General features: G+C 46.7%; 1 protein-coding gene across 7 annotated transcripts in view; it reads right to left on the minus strand.

Moving 5' to 3' along the window:
• Positions 1–20569, minus strand: part of PRR5L (proline rich 5 like) — a 144607-nt gene that overhangs the window by 23269 nt on the left and 100769 nt on the right. For all 7 annotated transcript variants that reach the window (XM_079928420.1, XM_079928422.1, XM_079928424.1 and 4 more), the window contains 2 exons: positions 13391–13439; positions 1644–1701 (listed from right to left, as the gene is read on the minus strand). In XM_079928420.1, coding sequence (XP_079784546.1) covers positions 1644–1701; positions 13391–13439 — 107 coding nt within the window. The remainder of the gene's footprint in view (positions 1–1643; positions 1702–13390; positions 13440–20569) is intronic.

Here is a 20569-nt window from a genome sequence, read left to right on the forward strand (position 1 = left end):
GAAACTTGGATGCCCTTTGTTTATCCCGTCTAGCTCTGTGCCTGAGTTTTCACTCTGAACGTAGCTATGTTAAGTGTCACTTGGATGACACACAGTCAACTTTCCCTTTTAAGGGTCCTTGACACTCTGGTTTTGCTCAGCATCTCTTTCATAATGCTGGCCTTCCGCATTTCCAGGAGCACGGAATAACTCCAAACGACTTACTACCGGGCAGGCAGCCACCTTTCACACTGGTGTACTAGCCTAACTCCAACACGCAAAAGGGCCACGAAGCTCTTGTCAAAGCCGGTCACTCAAAAATAAGGCCTCGGGTTACTGGGTATCTCTAAGGTTGAAAAAAATCTCAGCGTAGTTGCATTGGAGGGAAACAAGGCTGCAGGCTCAGTCAGTTCTTGAATAGACAGAGGTTAATTTCAAACCTCTCATTTTCCAAAGGTTTGGTGAGCACTCACTGTGTGCTGGGCACTGGGACCTTGCAGTGTCAATTTCTCATGTTTCTTCCTACTTTGTCTTTCTAGGAGACACTTCACTGGACACAAGTGTCTCTCCCAGGGAAGGGGAAGAAAAAAGGAATGATCTACTGCCTGATAAGTCTGAATCTAGAAGTAAACTTGACCTACAGATGGAGGTCTCTAGGCTGGAATAGGAAAAAAAAAAAAAAAAGAAGGAACCAGTTTGCTTACCTACTATGTGCCAGGTATGGAGCTATGCCAGTTATACTTCTTATACTCCCTACGATCCCTAGTCCCATTTTATAATTTTAAAAATTATTTTAAAAAACCAAGGCTCAAAGAAACGAGAAACTTGCCAAAAGTTACCCAAGAAGTAGGTGGTGAGCTGCGTCAGGATCCACATCGGTGGGAGCTGAGATTAGCCGTTGGTGGAGCCATGGGGTCGGTCGACTCTTGCCTTTGACTGCCTCCCAGATCCATTCAGTGCCTTTCTACCCTGTCAGCTTGACTCTAACAATTTTTTTTTTTTTTTTTTTTTTTTTTTTTTTTGCAGTACGCGGGCCTCTCACTGCTGTGGCCTCTCCCGTTGCAGAGCACAGGCTCCGGACGCGCAGGCTCAGTAGCCATGGCTCACGGGCCCAGCCGCTCCGCGGCATGTGGGATCCTCTCGGACCGGGGCACGAACCCGCGTCCCCTGCATCGGCAGGCGGACTCTCAACCACTGCGCCACCAGGGAAGCCCTTTTCTTTGTTTAGTAAATCACCCCCCATTGAGTAGGTGCCTGCTTAGCCTCCTGTCCCTCAAGTGGGTTGGCCTCCTGACATGCACCACCTCAAGAAACAGTATTATACAAAGGCCAATAGGAAATAGCCTGGATCAAACCAGAGGGAACAGCGTGGCAGGATCTGCAGTATAAGTTGTCCCTTCAAAGGAGACCACCAGCATGCATCCCATGAAAACCCCCCTTAACGGGGGTCTCCAAAGAGGCCACCCTAATTCCCCCGCAGTTCCCAAAACACAGTCTGACTTGCATTGCCGGGAGTGGCGAACTCGGGCGGAAATGCTGCCCCCTAGCTGGAGAAGGGACGGCCGGGGTGAGGCACGCGCCTCTCTTGGACAGAAGCGTTCTAGCTATCCGAGCATCAAAGGCTGAGTCAGGGGCCCGCTGGACGGGGGCCGCCTTGTACTTGCCTTCACACAGCTTAATCTTCTCCTCCACAAACAGCAGTCCTTTTGCTAGAAGCTGGTTCTGCCGAAAGAGAACAAAGGACACAAGAGTTGGGCTACTTCACCGCGTGACAAACCCAGATCCACTCCCAGTGGGCGAGGGCACAGGGTTCCAGGCACTCGGGCGCTGCCCAAGCCTCCAGGCTGAAAAAGCCTTCTATCCTCTAGGAAGGCCGAGGCTTCCGGAGGCATCAGTGAGACAGCCCAAAGCAAAGGAAGGAGACGAGAGCCAAACCCAAGTGCCATCCCCATCCCTCCGACCAGGGAATGGGCTGCCCCAAGCTTGGCTGAATTCTCTGGAAGGACTAGGGCAGACACCCAATGTCCTTCAAGCCCTTCGAGTAAAACTCAGAAAAGGGAGCACGGAGGCAATGGGAAATCATGCAGAAATAATGGATTTGTTTTATAAAAATGATTTTTTATAAAAATGCTAAATCTCTCACGCTAGCATGAAAGAGACTGCCCACAAGATTTTAAGCAGCAGTGAGTGTGGGTCCGTCAATGAGTGTGTGCGTGGGAAAGCTGTGGAAAGAGGAAGTCCCTTTGCAATTACAACTAACAATTGCTGAGTGTTTTGCACGTATCAGAGCGTTTATATTCTTCAGCTCATCTAATTCTGACCCTCCCAACAGTCCGGTCAAGTTGGTGCCATTACCCTGACTTCACTGATGGTCGGGGGAGAGGCTGGAGCACAGGACGCAGAGCTGGTCTTCCTATCTGCACAAGCCATGTTCTGCCCACTCTGCTTTGCTGCCTTCCAGCAAGTCTTCCCACCCAGACCCCTCCTTCCCTCAGAAGGCTACAGCTGGTCCCACATGACGCGGGCAGCCCCTCCAAAGGTCACAGAAGCTCAGAGAGTAAGAATGCCTCCCCACTCACCACACATCTTTAGATTAGCAGAGGCCTATGCTTATAGGGTAGGGGGTACACAGTGGTATATATCCTACCCCAAGCCTAATGCGTTTCTTAGTACTCTCCTTTATAAAACTCTAAACCCTGTTACGGTGATGATGAGAGCATACATGGCAGAGAAGAAAGAACCTGGACATCAGACAGGCGTTCAAGTCCCAGCTCAGCGACTTTCTAGCTGTGTGACCTTGGACTTCATTTCCCTGAGTCTTGAGTCCCTCATCTACAACACGGCGTCACAACAGCAATTATCATAAAGTTCTTATAATAATTAACCATTATAAATACACACACACACACACAAAAACACACACGGTGTTTTATGTTCCCAGTAATCAGTGGAATTGGGTAGTGATGAAAAGAGTTGCTCCTTTAGCCCAGCTATCTTCACAAAAGGAGTGGGAGGTAAAGAGAGTCAGTAATGAATGGACTTACATCAAATATATTAAAGTATTTGATCAAAGGTACTATCACATTCCTGTGACTAATACATATACACCAGAGTTTATAGATCCTATGAAAATTCACAAGCTATAACCTAATTTAAAAAGTAATTGGCCACCCTTCAGTTTCAAGATGGAACCCCAACTCAAAGTTAGAGTGACATCCTATAGGGGTCTACCAACTCTGTTAAAGGAAAAAAAAAAAATCAATTCCTTTACTAGGAATCATGGAACAGACAGGTACTTAAGGTGAAACTCTGTGTTCTCTACCTTCTAGCCAAGCACACGAATCCCAGCAGCAAGAAAACACCACAGCACCAAACTGAAACGATCCAAGTCAGGACTTTGTGCCACCGAGCTGGGCAGGAATGGACGGTGGAGGTGTTTCCAGATGGCAGTCACTCCCCCTGAATGGTTCTGAGCAAAGATCCCAATTGAGGTCTGAAGTGTCTGCCCGGGTCCCTTCCACTGGACGAGGGCCTCAGGGAGTCCCCTTGGCACTCCGTGCAAGGACTCCTCATGCATTGTTCTCTGTCCCCGCCTCTACTGCCAACACGGACACCTCAGCTTTCTTCCAGAACACCTACAAACCCTCCTTAATTTCATGTTTCTGAGATGCACCTACAAATGTAAGAGAGACTCCTCCCTACGACGCATAATTTTGTTCCATCACTGTAATTATCTACATTTTAAAGGTAGGGGGGGCTAACCAAGGCACTGAGAGAAATAAAAGCTTAGTCCAGGTTATATCATTAGTTAATAACGGAAATTAATTCAAACCCTATATCCTATGTGTTAGGATTTTAGGTCCTTAGGAGTGAGGACCACTTAATTTAGTCCCCCTGGCTCTGAGAACAGTGCCTAGATCATAGGAGAAGCTAATAAATATTGAGTATATATTGCCTGTTTTGATGTTACAGACCATTCTTTGGTTTTAAGAAATCAAGATAAGAGAATATTTGTAAGAGGAGAGACAGTGAGTCTCTGACAGGAGTGACAGGTCCTTAAAATTCTAACACCCCTATGCATTTGTACACCTTGCTCTTATTTTAAAAATGGTATTTATTTTCATTTGATAAAAACTACTTTGCATCTTACGACATAAACTTTAAAAAGTGGCCTAGGTTCTCCTTCCTCCTCTTTTCTATGTCTTCCCCCTTCAAGGAGACATTTGGGGCAAAAAAAGAAATTTTTTTCAAGGAGAAGAAGTTATTTGTGTACTATGGAGAAATGGAAAACATTCATTTTAAAATTTCTCATGATACACGGCATAGAAATTCTGTAGCTTAGACCAAAATAACAGTAACAAAAACTTAAAAGGGGCCTTAAAAATCATCTAGTCATTCTCCCCTCTCCCCAGCCCTGTGGTCCAAATCAACAGGTCACATACAGTTTCCATAATTTTTAGGTGGACATATTTTCCAGGAAGCTAAAGCACCTTTCAAAAGCATCTTGAAAATGTTTATACCCCTACGCTTTGTAGATTTTGCTCTCATTTTACAGTTGAATAAACTGCAGCTAGAAGCACGGTCTCCATCTTTTATTTGGCATGTGCTAAGTGAGTTAGGATCTTCTGGGCCAGCCTGGCTCTAAGCCCCGCTTCCCTATCTCGCATGCTCGAACCATTTGGATCTAGCCTGCATCTTCAGCTTAGCTGATTGGCTTGGTGCCTGCCCTCCACCCCACCTGGGTCTCAAACTGAGCCAATCATTTTCTCCCCTGGGAATCTGTAGTCACATGGGCCCCCTATGTCCCCAAGGGCCCTGTAATCCTGAGGGCCCGGTGCTCTGAAGGGCCTCATGCTTGGGGTTTAATGCTCTGCAGGTGCATCTTCACTTCTTAATAGTCTTAGCTTTGAATCTGTGTTTTGTAAGTGAAGCCTGCTGGGGAAACGGAACACGGCGCAGGGGCCCAGCCTCAGCTCACTCATGGTCCTGCCTTCTACAGTCACCCCAGGAGGGATTATCAGGCCCCTGCTCCGCACCCCCATTGCTGCTCTCCACCCTGCTGGCCTCCCCTGCCCTGCCCTACCACTGCCATCCTTCTATTCCCAAGGTGGTGACAGGGTTGCGTCGGCAGGGGCCCAGGCCCTGGTGCTCTGTGGCATCTTGGGGAGAGGCCTGGTGGCAGCCCCCCCTCCCTGCCCTGGGCTGGCAGAGCTCTGGCTTGAGTGCTGATGACTCAGCTGGGGGCCTCTCGACCACCCCTGAGCTATGTACCGAGAGCATGTACCGAGAACAAGGTTACAATCTCTTGGGGGCCCCCTGTCCATGACGCGTTGTGGCCACAGGTCCATGGGAAGGGGAGTACCTTCCTCACCCTGGTGGGAGCCACATTTGCATCCTGCACTGGGCCCTGCAAATTACGAAGCCCACCCTGTCTGCTGGTCACTTCACCTAAGGACACACCAACTGGACATCTGTGGGGCTTAAGGCTGCTGAGACCTAAAAGAAAGAAAGAAAAAAGAAAAGAAAACCAGCCTGGATTTAGACAGCTATCTTGCATTGTTTGTCTTTCGAAGTGTCTGTCCCCACTGGCCTCACCTGCCAGTATTCCCAGCCCCAGACAAATGCCTGACTGTAGAAGGTGCTGAGAAAATGTATGGGAACCGAGCTGGAGAAGATCCTGACTTTTCTCTTGTCCCACTCCCTGCCTGATGGTACCAACCGCATCACCTCCCCAGCCCAAAGGCTTCAAGCCAAAGAACATTACACGTTAACGTTACTCATTAACGTAACTAGCTAACATTACTAGTTACATTCAATAGCAGCCACCTAGGAAATGGGCCCATTGTCACTTCATGCAGCCCCCATAAATGAACTTGGACGGGGAATACACAGCACTCTAAGGAAGTGGCAGAGGATCCGGAAGTCAAAAACAGCTGACCTATCTGTTTTTATTAAGACATCAAAAACGGGCTGCCAACAGAAGAACAAGGCTCAAAGGAAAAATGCAAAAAACAAGGATGTCTGTGGAAAGGCATCCAAAACCATGGAGCCTTCAGTGGGTTGGAAGGACCGAGCTCATCCTGGGTAATCACGGAGGGTGGGCAGGACGAGGCGAGGACGGCAGAGGAGAGGGTGGGCTGCTGTAGTGCAGGGCTTGTCAATGTCAACCACATGCATCTTCAGTCAAGCAGGCTCCTCCTCGACCCGGCCGGAAGAACTCAGGAAAAGGGGGAACCAACAAGCTAGGGGGTGAGGAGAATGATGCTATTCCCACACAAGGTAGGAATTCTGTAAATGCTTAAGGCTGCCAGCCACCTGTTACTTCTAATGCTTTAGCAGTGATGATAATAATGAGAACACAAAGAATGACGGTGGAGTTTTTTTATCGTTTTATTCTTTGTCAGGCACTGTATTATACCCTTCTCATGCATTACCTCACTCTACCTTTGCCACAAACTTATCCCCTTTATATAGATGAAGAAACAGAGGTTCAGAGAAGCAACTAGCAAATGTGAGACCAGAATTTGCACCCAGGTTGGCTGGAATCCAAAGCCCCAATCTTGCCCCCAGGATATTACTCTGGTTTACTTCAACAATGATTAAAAAAATACTAAGGTGAAGAGCTATCATTCATTCACTGCTCACTTTTTGTACAAAGCACCTGATATACGTCATCTCATCTAGTCACTGCATCAACCTTTTGAGGTAGGTACTACGATTACAACTAGATTACCACTAAGAAGACTGAGGTTCAGAGAGGTTAAGTAACATGCCTACAGTCACACAGCCAGTAAGTGTTCTAGCAAGGACTGGGATCCAGACCTTCCTGGCAGAAAGGCTGGTGCTTTTAGGCATCACACTCTTCTGCCCTCTCAGTTGGAGAGGTTTTCAATGCCCTTGCCCACAAGGGAAAGTAGATGAGATCCACTCGGTTCAGATACTGGGGGCAGCTGGCTTGGCAATTTCAGGCCATGTAACTGGGTTCCGCCAAAGCTTCCATCCAGCTGGGTCATTGCTGCTGCCCAATCCTGCTACTAGCTTCTCAACTTCCGCCTCTCCAAAAGTACTTTCCCGGGGTCTCCCTCTCCACTACCATATGTGATGTCTGGCAAGGCGTCCACCTGGCTCCCAGGTGGATGCTATTCCCAAATGAGACATTCTTTCCCATCCCAGAGGCGTCTGGCAGCATGTCACTCTGCCTACTGCGAACTTGTATTCACCAATCATTCCATTCTAGGCATTTGTTTCCAGGGATAGCAATGTCTGCAAAAGTTGCTGTTGTTGGCACCAAGCCAGTGATGGAAATCATGGGCCACCTCCATTTTTTTTCTCTTCTGTAACTTTGAAAGTACAGCCATCATCTCTTAGGATGTCTACATTTCCTGTGAACCTGGATGCCTTCCTAGATAAGCAACAAAAAGTCTTATAAACACAACTCACCCCCAGGACCAGAGAGTTCTTAATAAACCAGTCCTGGGGTTGTGTGTGTGGGTGTGATGAGACCAGAGAGAAAGCCCCAGATGGGGAATGAAGAAAATTTGAAACTTGGAACAAGTTTAATCTTCATTTAGCACATTTTGCTGGTAAAAGGGTAAAATTCACTAAAAGGGTGAATTTGGGCTTTTTTCAAAGTTATTTTACAAGGAAGCAGGAAAATGGTCCCACGTCTGTTTTGCTGGATCCTAAAAAAATAAAGTAAAATTAAATTTAAAAGCACTGAAACTTCTCTTCTCTGGGGTTTTCAGGGGATATCTTCCAAGCATTTTTAACATTTAAAGTATAATCCAAAAGATTTTCTTCTGTGGCCAGATGGCCTGGGTTTGATCTCCGCTCTACCTTTTACTAGCTGTATGACTGTGGATAACCTTCCTTTACCCAGGTTCAGCTGCCGTATATGCTAAACGGTAATAATGAAATTTTCCCCATCAGCTGTCAGGAGGAATACATGGCAGGAAGGATGCTTAGAGCAGTTCTCAGACTTGAGCACACATGAGAATCTCAGAGGACTTGCTAAAACACAGGCGGCTGGGCCGCAGTCCCCTCAGCTTCTGACTTAGTTCATCTGAGGTGGGGCCTGAGAATTTGCTTTTCTGACACATTCTCAGGTGATGCTGAAGACGCAGGTCCAGGGACCACACTTTGAGAACCAACCGCTCAGAACTGTTGAACAATGCCTGGCACATAAATGCTTGAAAATATTAGCTGTTGTTACAATGATGGCTATTTTAGTCTTCCTTATAGCTGTGAAACAGCCTCCAAGAAAGGTCGCCCGTTGCTTTCCAAGTCTAACAAATATTTCTCAGACCTCCTACCTCAGTCCTTACTTCTTATGGCCAGCGAGTTGCTGGATGTTTCCACGTATTTGGATGTGTCCACTTTTCCAGCATCTACCCCTGCCTTCCATCCCTTCCCCCAATGGTTCCCTAAACCTGTCTCCTGCCATTTCCGGCCTAGTCTACTTGGAAGTCACCCAATTTCATCCATTATGGGTTCCTGAAAACACATACCCATGTGGACCCAGACACTTACCTGATATCAGGGGGAGTTCTGTTCCCACAGAGCCAAAAAGGATGATAAAATCCCTAACTACACCTCATTTTCAGAGCTAGTCTTCAGGTGATATATTTGCAGCATTTTGTACCTACATGTTCCCTCCTTAACAACGGAATGTGTAATAACCTCAGTACAATGAGGCCAAAGAGTTGCCATTTCCGCATATACCCATTGATGTCCATCCTTCTCTCAATTATATTAAGATCAGTGGTTATCAATTTCAAGACTCATTTTTCCATTTTTCTTCATAAAATTGCAGGAAAGTCCAATAAAAATATTCAAATAATTGCATAAAATTCAAGTAATTGCCGAGGAGGGCAGCCTGAAGCATCCAGGGGTCCTCCTGGCAGCCCCCAGACTAGCACCTTTTCTCTCCCCTCTCAACAGCCAAGGGGAGCTTTAAGCCACCCCAATGTTCACAGACTCCCCAAGGCCTCTCTTCCAAGTACTGGCCAAATGCAAGATGCAACTTCTAACGACCTTCTCACCTAAAGACATCATCCTCTCCCCTCTTGCTTGTCCTCTCACTGGAGCCCAGCTCCTCTTGTTCAAAGTCCCTCTGTATACTGGCCCCAATTCTACCTTCAAAGCAGAGTATATGGGAATTGTGCCTTACTACCTTCTGCCCACCTAATTATCTCTTTTCCCCTTTTGGGAATCCCGTTTGTTTTAGAAGCCTTCCCAGGTGGATTAAAGAAGATTATTATTTAATAGTCTTAAAGATTATTAAAATAATCTTTAAGATTATTATTAATCTTAAATAATAAGATTATTATTAATAATAAAGATTGATAATCTTAAAGAATAGTAAAGATTATACTGGGCCTGTTTTTAAGCCTTTACCATCCACTCGGGGTTTCAGTTAACACGATGCCGTGTGTCCCCTATACGGATGCATCTACCTCCCTGCACTTCAGTTTCAAACTCCATGGTGACCAGGATGCTTCTGTGGGTCTCTCCTTCAGCTCCCTGCCACATGCCACACGCCCTTAATGAATCTTCTCTGATAATGATGAGCTAAGGGGAAAGTGGCCTCTTGTGACTGCCACAGATACGAGCAGTAGATGGAAACCTTTACATCAAACATTTACATCATCCGTGCCCTACTGACAAGTATGGCGGCCAAATTTCTCCTTTTCTTAGGTACTATCTTATTCAAAGCCACTGACTACAAACTGAGTCTCTGTATCAAGCGAAACTCTAGTTCCACCAAAAATAATTTAACTGTCTGGGCTTGGGGGAAAGCTTTCGACAGACACAACACAACCAGCAGATGCAGAAGCACAGAAAGTATGATCTGCCACCTCTCGCATCCCCAGGCCCCGGACCACCAAGGCACCTAATCAGGTAAGAGAAAAATGCAGAGCATTTCCTGTCAACCATTTCCAAAGATAAAAGGAACCAATTACCCCGCAGAGCTGTCTCTAGGATATAGAGTTCCTGTCGGAAACCCCAATTTTCCTTCCGGGTGCAATTCAAAACAGACGGAGGAAAAAGGAAAATCAATACTGGAAATGTCAAAGATTTTTCTGGCCTCTGTCATATGGAAATCTATCTGTGCTTTTGTCAATCAAACAGCCTGTCTTCTCTGTGTGCAGACACAAGATAAGCACCATCTTTCCGCCTGCTCTGCCCCTGCCCTCACCTCGGGTCATTTTCATTATTCTTCACTGAAGACAATCTTTCTGTGAGTCTTTCTTCAAAGCTGCAAAATGAGAATGTTCACTTTCAAAAGCGGAGCCACGGTGATGGCTTTTACAGGTAGCAGTCTCTGGGGTGGGGGGTCTGGGTCCCAGGAGACAGACCTCATTGCTGAGTCCAGATGTCCAGGCGGGGTGGGGGTGGGGTGGCCATCTCATCCTCCACACGAAGGAACCCACTCGTCACCTTCCCCAACAGCCACGTCCATGGCATTTGGGTCTTACCTGTCCACCCCCCTGGTTCTGCTCCTCACTTGTCCCCAGACCTTCCCCTCTCCTCCTTGCTGGAGGAATGTTCTTTCTGGAGCCCATTCTGACTTTCCCTCTTGAAACTACATCCGGTAGTTGAGTGTGAAGGCTGAGGTCACCTCTATCAGCCTTGCCTCCTGGATTTCCCTCTTCATCTGAAAACCTCTTCTTGGTGTGGCTTTGAAACCAGCCCATTTTCAAGAGTGCCTAGCGAAGGACTTTCCACACCTGAGTCTCTCTTGAACCACCTTCACCACTTGGTCACAGCCAGGGCCACATACACTATTATTCTTTGTATACTATTTTTCTTCAATCAATCCACTTTTTTAAAAACATAAATATGTTTATAAAAGAAACCACAGCAACACCATTTACCATAAATAGAATGTAACTCAAGGATCAACTCAATCTCAACAAAATGATGTTATTTAATCCTAATTATAGACATTGCTTCTAGCTGAAGACACTAATTTTGAAACCTGCTCTCTCTTCCTTAAACAAGAGAGATCACCAAGTCTTGCAGAAGTGTAACAGACACAATGGCACAAACGAAGACTCTCCCTGGCACGATCAGAAGTGCTAAAGGAAAATAAGGAAAGGAAACACTTACCACAAAGGCGAATGTTATTTAATACCATTGTGTGCAACTCCTAAAATCTCTCATGTATCTGTGGTGGGCAACCCCTCCCTCTCTCCCAATAAAGTTTATTGAGCATCTACTATGTGCTAGGTAATTTCTAGGGACTGGAGAACCAAACACATTTTTAAAAAGGCTCTGTGCCTACATGAGACTTAAAACCTACATTTTAATAAACAGTGTCTAGGATAGGCTTTTCTCCAGTCTAGCACCTTAAACTAAGGAAAAACCCAGATTCAAAACTGTGAAAACCAGTTCATACCCCACACCCCCAGAAAGAGACTCGATATTCACCAAGCAGTTTCTCTGATTAAGCACTCGATAAAAAATGACATGTGGTTACCAGCTGTTAAGTGTCTGGCATACTTTGTAAGCAGCACTTACTGCCCCCAAAACCTCAGGGCTTTCCAGATAAATAAATCCCCACCCAAATGCCCTTCCCCACCCATCCGAGGGGTAGCCCCCAAAGCCAAGACATGACTGACATTTCAAACTTGACTGAAACCACACAGAACCCTGTCTATTTTAAATGTCAATGAGGAAGGCAGCTGGGCTGGCAGGTTTCACCAGGAGGGATTGAAAAACCACTTCTCTGTAGTTGGATTTAAAACTCAATCACTAGAGACAGCAAGAGAAGAGAGTGAGGACAAGACTGACCTTTGAGTCGAGGGCAACTGAAATGATTCACATTTGTGACTAATTATCTCTTTTTTAATCTTTGTTTGTCTCTCCCTGGACAGGGGTTTTCTTTCAAGCAGCTGAGACATTTGCCCTGATTGAATTCCAGGCTTCTGCTGGGTCTTGCTTTGTCCAGATATAGAGTGGCCAAGTGGTCATTTTCTGGTGTGTGTGGGTGTGTGTGTGCATGTGAGAGAGAGAGACAACTGACATCTGTCATTCTTTTAAAGTGCACATAAAAGTTTAAGCTTCCTGATTTATGGAAGGAAAATGGAAGGATGCCTGTGTTGTTTTTAAAAGCTAAAAACTCTTTAAACTGTCTTAAAAGTACGCTCACCTGGGATACAGAATAATATCACCAACCTGAAACCAATTTATTATGGATTTTTATGTCACCTTCCCATTAAAAGGGATGGATTACACTTTAGAATAACAAATATGTATAGAGTTGACCCTTGAACAACGCGAGGGGTTAGGGGCACCAACCCTCCGTGTAGCCGAGAATCTGCATATAATTTATAGTTGTCCCTCCGTATCTGAGGTTTTTTTGTATCCACAGATTCAACCAACCATGGATCCTGCAGTACTATAGTATTGACTATTGAAAAAAATCTGTGTGGGGACTTCCCACCACGTGTCTTTGGATGGAGTCAGAAAGGCATCTCGCGTCAGTGGATTAGAAACCATCCTGACTGCACCTGGAATCTTGAACTCATTAGCTGCCTAACAACAGTGTCTAGGCAGGAGGGATGTTAGCTTATCTGATTCAATTCTATCTTTAACAGAACAGACCGAGAGGCTTAGTGACAAGAAAGAACTTGGCTAAAGGGACATAGCATTACACTCAATTAGGTACCATACGCGGAGTGGGAGGGAATGGCACTAGGAAAGCAGTTCTCCAAGTGTGGTTTGGGGTCTCCTGAGGGATCACCCAGACCTTTTCCACATGGTCAAAACGATTTCCTTAACAACACTAAGCTGTTATTTGCCTTGCATCCTCCGTTGAGTGTACTGTCGAATTTTCCAGAGACTAGGTGCAATATTTTCCAGATGGGCAATATCACAATAGACTGACTATGAAGCAGATATGAGGATCCAGTCTGCAGGTAGAGATTTGCAGACATATAAAACAATACCACTCTCCTATCCTTTTATTTTCAGAAAGTTATTTTTCATAAAAATGCCGTTTATGCTAACATGTAGTAGGTTTATTATTTGAATGAATTAAGGCACACAGTAAATTTTCTCAGGCTTAATTTCTAATATGGTGAAAATACATAGAGATAACCCAAATAAATGATCATTTTTAAGAGCGTAACAGGGTCCTTGAGACCAAAAAGCCTGAGAACCGCTGTCTGAGGCTATAGTCTCCATAAGAGCAGGGACCACGCTTGCCCTGTACGCCTCCACTGTCACTGCACTGCAGTGCCCAGCACGCAGTAGGGCTGCACTGCAATGCCCAGCATGTAGTAGGAACTCGGGATACATAATTTTGGATGTTGAAGCCATGTCCAGGTGTACAGTATCGGTCACTCCTTTAGGTACATGTACCCACGTGCACAATATAACACAAGCTCAGACCCACACAGCTTACCTGAAAATAGTCTGTAATGAACGATCCAAGTTCACTCTTCAGCAGCCTCCTGGAAAGAGAGAAAAACTGTCAAGCAGCCCTTGATGCTATAGCTCCTGGAGTTCACAGATGCTTGGTGAATTGCCGTGCTCACCAGTGGCACAGGGGCCGAGGCCAGGCCTGAGCCGGAAGTGTGCTTTCCTAGGTGCCAGTATACCCCACCCCCACCAAGGCCATTAGGGAATTGGGGCAGATGGAACTCCTAGAAAGCATCTGCTCCTTAGTTCACTTTAACAGATAAAGCATCTCAAGAGGGCAGCCACAGGATATCCCAATTCTAACAGAGGTGGAGGCAGGCAGGGGCACCTGGCTTCATGTGCAGCAAAACATAAGGAAGAGAAAGGCCATGGTTTTGTAATTCCCCCTCATTTGCAGACTTTACGGTTTAAAATGCATTTTTCATACATTCTTCACCCAAGTATTGCAAAGTATGTGTGTGTGTTGGGGAGCAATTATTATCTCTCGTGTATAGATAAAGAAATTGAGGCTCAGAGAGGTCTCCCAAATAAGTCAGTGGCAGAGTGAAGATTCAAACCCAGACCTTCTGCAAATTCAACATCTCTTTGCATAACCCTACCCCGTCTCGCCTCCAAATCCATCGGAGACACTGAGCTTGGTGCCGTGGTTTCAGTGGCCTCACTGCCCATCCCAAAGGGACTTAAAAGTCCTTCAAAGGAGGACAGATGGATTTTATTTATGCAGCACAAACATTTATTCAGCTGCTCTCTATGAGCCAGACGTTGTTCTAGCACCAGGCTTGCAGAAGTGAACAAGACAGGCGAGGTCTCTGCTCTCAGGGAGCTTACATTCTTGTGGGGAGGGGTGTGGAGAGCTAGCAGGTTAATCGATACACTCCCGAGGTAAGTGCAAAGAGTCTTAAGTGCTTAAAAAATAAAAATAAAACATGGTGGTATTGGCACCAGACCTCCTTCTCCCTGAGATAAATCATGGGACTATCCCTACTGCTCTTTCTTTAATTTGATCCAAGTAAGGTGAGGAAGCTAAAACCAAGGATCCAGGAAAAAAAAAACTCTTCAGGACTTCCAATAATTTCATTCACGCATCCCACCGGACACGGTTACTAAAGAGCAAACACTCAAGCTTCTGACAACACCTGCCGGGTTTTAACTCCTCAAAAAATGCATTCTCACGTGTCGCTGTAGGATAAACGGGAAGTTACAACAAGATGCCACAGTGTGCAGAAGATAGATACAATAAGACTGAGTCACAAGAAGAAGAAACAACCAAGTTCTAAATTTCTGCACCAGAAAGAGTCCTGGAAAGCTGAAAACTCATGCTGAGCAAGGAAGATACCTTCCTTTTGCCAGGACAGAAAACGTATCTGTGGTGGACACCGCACTTTGAGATCCAAGTGAATGGCAGGCTCTCAGAAGGCCATCCCATCCACAGAACCCAGGGGTTCACCCAGATGTGGGTGGGTCTGACAGAGACAGGGGAGCCTTCGTCGGTCACTGGGCCAAGAGCAGGTGGGTCACGGCTGGTCTTCGAGGCCAGAGGCGTCGCTCAGACGGGACACAGAAATCAAGTGGGCAGCCCCAGAGGGAGGCCCTGAAACAGGAAGAGGCAGGGAGGCTGCTTCTGGCTGCTGGAAAGAGAAGTACCTCCCAACAAAGTCTTCATGGCCACTGGGAAGTCTCAAAACCATAGGTGAAGAAGCCAAGCTTCATCAAAAAGTGGAAAAGCAGGGCTTCCCTGGTGGTGCAGTGGTTGAGAGTCCGCCTGCCGATGCAGGGGACACGGGTTCGTGCCCCGGTCCGGGAAGATCCCACATGCCGCGGAGCGGCTGGGCCCGTGAGCCATGGCCGCTGAGCCTGCGCGTCCGGAGCCTGTGCTCCGCAACGGGAGAGGCCACAACAGTGAGAGGCCCGCGTACCGCAAAAAAAAAAAAAAAAAAAAAAGTGGAAAAACAAGTCCTCATAACGGGCTACTACTAACAGTTTCTTAAGCATTATCTCGGGCACTTACAATGTTAAGGGGTCAACACGGTTCTGAGACTAAAACGCAGGCTATGGAATTGGTGTCCCGAGGAAGCCACGCTGGGAGGACACTGTGTTCATGTAGACGCTTCAGGTAAAATGGAAAGAGACAGAGGTCGTCAGTACAGGTGAGCCTTCAGGGTCAAGAGCTATGGAAACCCACTTGGAGCAAGGCGGAGGAGTAACAATTGTGAACTGGGGCTGGACGTGATTAGACAGGTGGTACCCCAGGAGCACTGTGATGCTACACAGCTGAGGAATCCAAGAGATCTCCTCCCCTACCTATCAGGGAGGACGGAAAGGCTGCAGACTGCAGTGACAGGAACCCTTAAGTTACAGCCGGGACTGCAGCAATTCTGGCCAAGGCCAGAATTCTGCAGGGCATTACGGGAAGACAAAGCTTGAGGCAGAAATCAGCTGATAAAGGAGCAGAGATTAAAGAGTGAACTTGTTGCAACTGCCAAGACAAAGGCATAGCAAAAAGGACCCAGAAGCTAGCAGCAGCCGTACCAGGGGCAGCAAGATGGTGATGGATAAGAATAAAGAGGCAGGATAGGAAGAGGTGCTCCCACCACACTGATAAGAGTGGTCCTCGGTCCTTTACTGAAGCGGAACCACACACAGGTGTGGCAATCTGCTTTATATATGTTACATGTAATAGACTGTAAGCAGGTATTGTAAGAGAATTCCATGTTCAAAACCCTCTCTACTAGGTATTGTCGTACAGAATTATCAGAACAGAATAGACACTAGCTGATCATTTAAGTCAATATTCCATTGTCCTGGGTGGGTAAATCAGTAAGCTACCCTGTTCCTTACAAAATCCTGTCTTATTTCTGTCTGCACATGTTACGAGTTAGACAAGGTCGATACATACATGTACAGCACTTCCGCTGTGGTGAAATATGGAATCAACGTAAATGTGCGCCAATAAAGTGCTCATCAAAACCTGGTTCATTCGTACAATGACGTTCTAAGCAGCCGTAAAAAAACAAAAGGGAATAAGGAAGTGCTCTTAAGTAATGATATGAAAATATCTACATTACGTTACGTCAAAAAGAAGCAAGATGCAGAACAGTGTGTATAATGTGCTACCTTGTGAGAAGGGAAGAGAAAATATATGTATTTTTTATTTACACGAGAGCAACAAATTCACTTGTCAAATCTGCTCTAACTTGCTGTTCTGTCACAACTATGATTTGGTTTCCAAGAGACCCTTTGAACTGAAATATACAGTACCTTGATTTTTTTTTTCAGTATCTTGATTTTTAAACACACAAAACATACATGCATTTTCAAAATTATATGTAAATGCACTGGGTTGTGTCTCCTCCTCTCCATCTTCCCAAGTAGGAGGCTGGAGAAGGTTGAAGCTGTTACTGGAAATTCAGTAGGGCAACAAAACACTTTAGCAAACTTTATCCCCTGAAGTTGGGAAACGCTGTGCTAGAGACACCAAACCACCTCGTTAGACCCTAGTCTGTGGACCTCGTATAAAGTGTCAAGTATCCCCCGCTGCTTTTCCACAAATATTCCTCATATATGCGTAAAGAAGCTCTGGAAGAATAACCAATAAACTACTGTAATAAAAGTTACCTTTGGCAGGGGAGTAGGAGCTGGGTTTCTGGAGTACAAGGCAGGGAGATTCTTCAATGCATACCTCGTTGTATATATAAATTTTTAGTACACTGTGAACACATCCTACTCAAAAACATTAAAAAAATTTTTTTTGAATTAACAATAACCACCATCAGGGTTACCAACAGATGGCTTGAGGCCGAGAAGGAATTGTGGGAGTGCATTCCCACATCAAGGGCACAATATCAGGAAGCAGACTGTCCTAGGGGATCAGAGAATCCCACAAGTCCTGAGAATCTGCCAATGCAAACCCACCCCAGGCTGGTAACCCGAGAACTTAATGCAGAGAGAGGGGGGTGAGGAGAGGACAGAGCCAAGCTGAGGACAGTCTGCGCTGAGCCACAGTGCGAGATCCACCATCTATTTCTATATTCTGTGTTTATTCTGCTTGCACTTGGATTACAAGGAAAGGGTACTTCTCAAAAACTCTACCCTGGTCTTAGCTGAACTGAGAGAAAGGGATTTTCCACCCCTCTACCTTGAGGTACCATCTCCAGGGGGAACTCATCAGTAGCTTCCCTCCAAAACAGGAACGGGTGACTGATAGAACATCGGGACCCCATGAGTTATTTCATTGAATCACAAACGTCTACTGAAAACCTACTCTGTGTCAGATGTGGTGTGAGGTGCTAGGAGAGAAGGATGGAAGAGCTCAGACAATGACTTCCTGCCCATCGGGACCCCTCTCCCAGGAGACAGGGGTACCATCTCGTCCAAAAAATGGAAAGTATCAAGGCATTAGGGATGCACAGACCTAAATTCACAGAGGGACCACTCACCCTATAATCATCCTCACTACATTTGCCAGTTAAGCTTGTAAAGCACGAGAAAGAAGAGGAAAGCAGAAGAAAGACAACAGAATCGAAGAGCCCGTGCTTGGGTTCCCTAGATACGGAAGAGATGGAAATCCTGATTCCCAAAACCTAGGACATATGTTCCTCCTGGGCACAGAGGCACAGAAACCGGCAGCCTTCCTTCCACTTTTTCCATCCTTTCCTAGGGTCTTTTCCCAGGAAATAGGAAAGTTATTACATATTGGAGCAAATAATAATAATAAACAAAAAACAAATTGCTCCTAGGATGGAGCCTAGCTTTTTTCCCAATTAAGGTTTACTAAGCACTTACTAAGTGCCAGGCACCATTGTCAACAACGTATATGTATTTCCTCATTTAAGCGTAAAACAAAACCGCTTTTTATACACAAGAAAATGGAACGGCAGAGGTTACTGAGGAGGGCATGCAGCAAGCTCAGGATGGAGAGGAGAGAAGTCTCACTGAATGTAAGGGTCTGGAGGCAGCCGCCTGGGTCCGAAGCCTGTGGTCAGCAGTAACCTTTGCAAGTTAACTGTACAGTTTAGTCCCTTGTAACTGTTTCCTCAACTGGAATTTGGGGATAGTAAGGGTAGCCACTCCACAGGATTATTGCAAGGGCTAAACGAATTAATCCTTGAATGGTATGCTCCCGGGATACAGCAAGGCTCAGCAAGTGTCACTACCACCATCATCACCACCATCAGGACCATGATCACCACCACCACCATCACCACCACCACCACCATCATCACCACCACCATCACTATCATCACCACCACCACCATCACCACCACCACCATCACCACCATCACTACCACCATGATCACCATCACCACCATCAGCACCACCACCACCATCACCATCACCATCACCATCACCACCACCATCACCACCACCAGCACCATCATCACCACCACCACCATCACCACCACCACCATCACCACCATCACCACCACCATGATCACCACCATCACCACCACTACCACCACCATCATCACCACCAGCACCATCACCACCACCACCACCACCACCATCACCACCATCATCACCACCATCACCACCACCACCACCACCACCATCACCATCATCACCACCACCACCATCACCATCATCACCACCACTACCATCACCACCATCACTACCACCATGATCACCATCACCACCATCACCACCACCATCACCATCATCACCATCATCACCACCATCACCACCACCATCACCACCACCACCACCACCATCACCACCACCACCACCATCACCATCACCACCACCATCATCAACACCATCACCACCATTGTCACCACCATCATCATCACCACCGTCACCACCATCAGCCATTGAGCTAGAAAGAGAAGGAAGTGGGGACCTGAGAGTAATGGGAAGTGAATGCTTATGTGGGACTCAACCCAAAAGGGAAATGGGGCATGAAATTCAGTCAGAAGCCAAAAGGGCAGTCATAAGGAGAAATGAGGAACCACTCACACGCTGATCTCACACGCTATCTCACCCCCTTTTCCTCCAGGCTGACTGGGTGAGACACCACCCCAGATGACAGGATTTCCTGTTATTATACAGACTGTCATCTCACCCCGCACCATCTTGTCAACTCAACTTCCCACTTCTGTGGGCTTGAAGGTAAACGAGGCACAGCCCAAGCTGGATCTAGCTGGTTATGAGGTACAGGGAGGACCAGATGGCAGGCAGGGCATGGAGAGGCAGAAATGATGTAGACAATCACCTTAGATGTGAGCCACAATCTCTCTTGTGCACAGGGAAAGCCCCAAGGCAGCAAAATCCCAAAGGATAATGAAACAGCTTGGAGACAGGTGCCACAGGGCTAAAGTTTAGCCAGCACGAGTGGGGACACCATATCAGTTGTGAAGTATTTCTGTGCCATTTGGCAATCCGGGGCTGCCGCAAGTACCCAGGCCTTTTGGTGGGATCTAGCCAGACGTCCTCATGGTCTAGGAACAGCAGGGGGCCTCAGGGTCCTGTGCCTGACGCTATAGCTCGTCAGTCAGTGCCTGTCCAACCTGATCATTAAATCCTCCTGAGATCACCCACCTTGCTTCTGCAATAGGACACGTTTCAAGGAGGTGGCGTCTTTTAAGCAGTAACACAGGGAAACATCCCTTTCCTCTGCTGGCCCATTCTATGGGGGCCTATCAGAGGTTGTGTGCGTAACTCAGATAAAATGCTAGGATTCTCACACCTCTCTGTTTTCTGCACCCCAGTGGGTGGCAGTGGGGACAGTGAAAAAGATGGAGAAAACCAACAAAAAGCATTTCCAGAGCTCCTAATTATGTCACATGTACACTGCTAAGCAGATGGCACAAAGCATCTTGAATTCTCCAATAGCCTCTAAGGTAGGAATTTATTTTGCAGATGAGGCGACTGTTGCTCAGAGCCTTCCCTGAGGCCATACGCTGGCAGATCCCAACTCAAACAGAGGCCCATCTGAACATCAGGCAGTGGTACCCCCATCCCCACAGGGGCAGGCAGGTAAGGTGAGTGAGGGAAGCAGACGGGCACAGACAGTGGGGCTGCAGCAAACTCCACTGAAGCCAGCAGCCAGGCCTCGCTCCCACTGACCAGTTCCAGATGCGGCGTTGCCCGATGCAGACTTTCCAGAGAGGCCTGGATCTTCAGGTGGGATGTCCAGATTTCCAAACACTGTGCAGGCCGACCACTT

This window comes from Stenella coeruleoalba (assembly GCF_951394435.1).
Source record: "Stenella coeruleoalba genome assembly, chromosome: 8".
Lineage (NCBI taxonomy): Eukaryota > Metazoa > Chordata > Mammalia > Artiodactyla > Delphinidae > Stenella > Stenella coeruleoalba.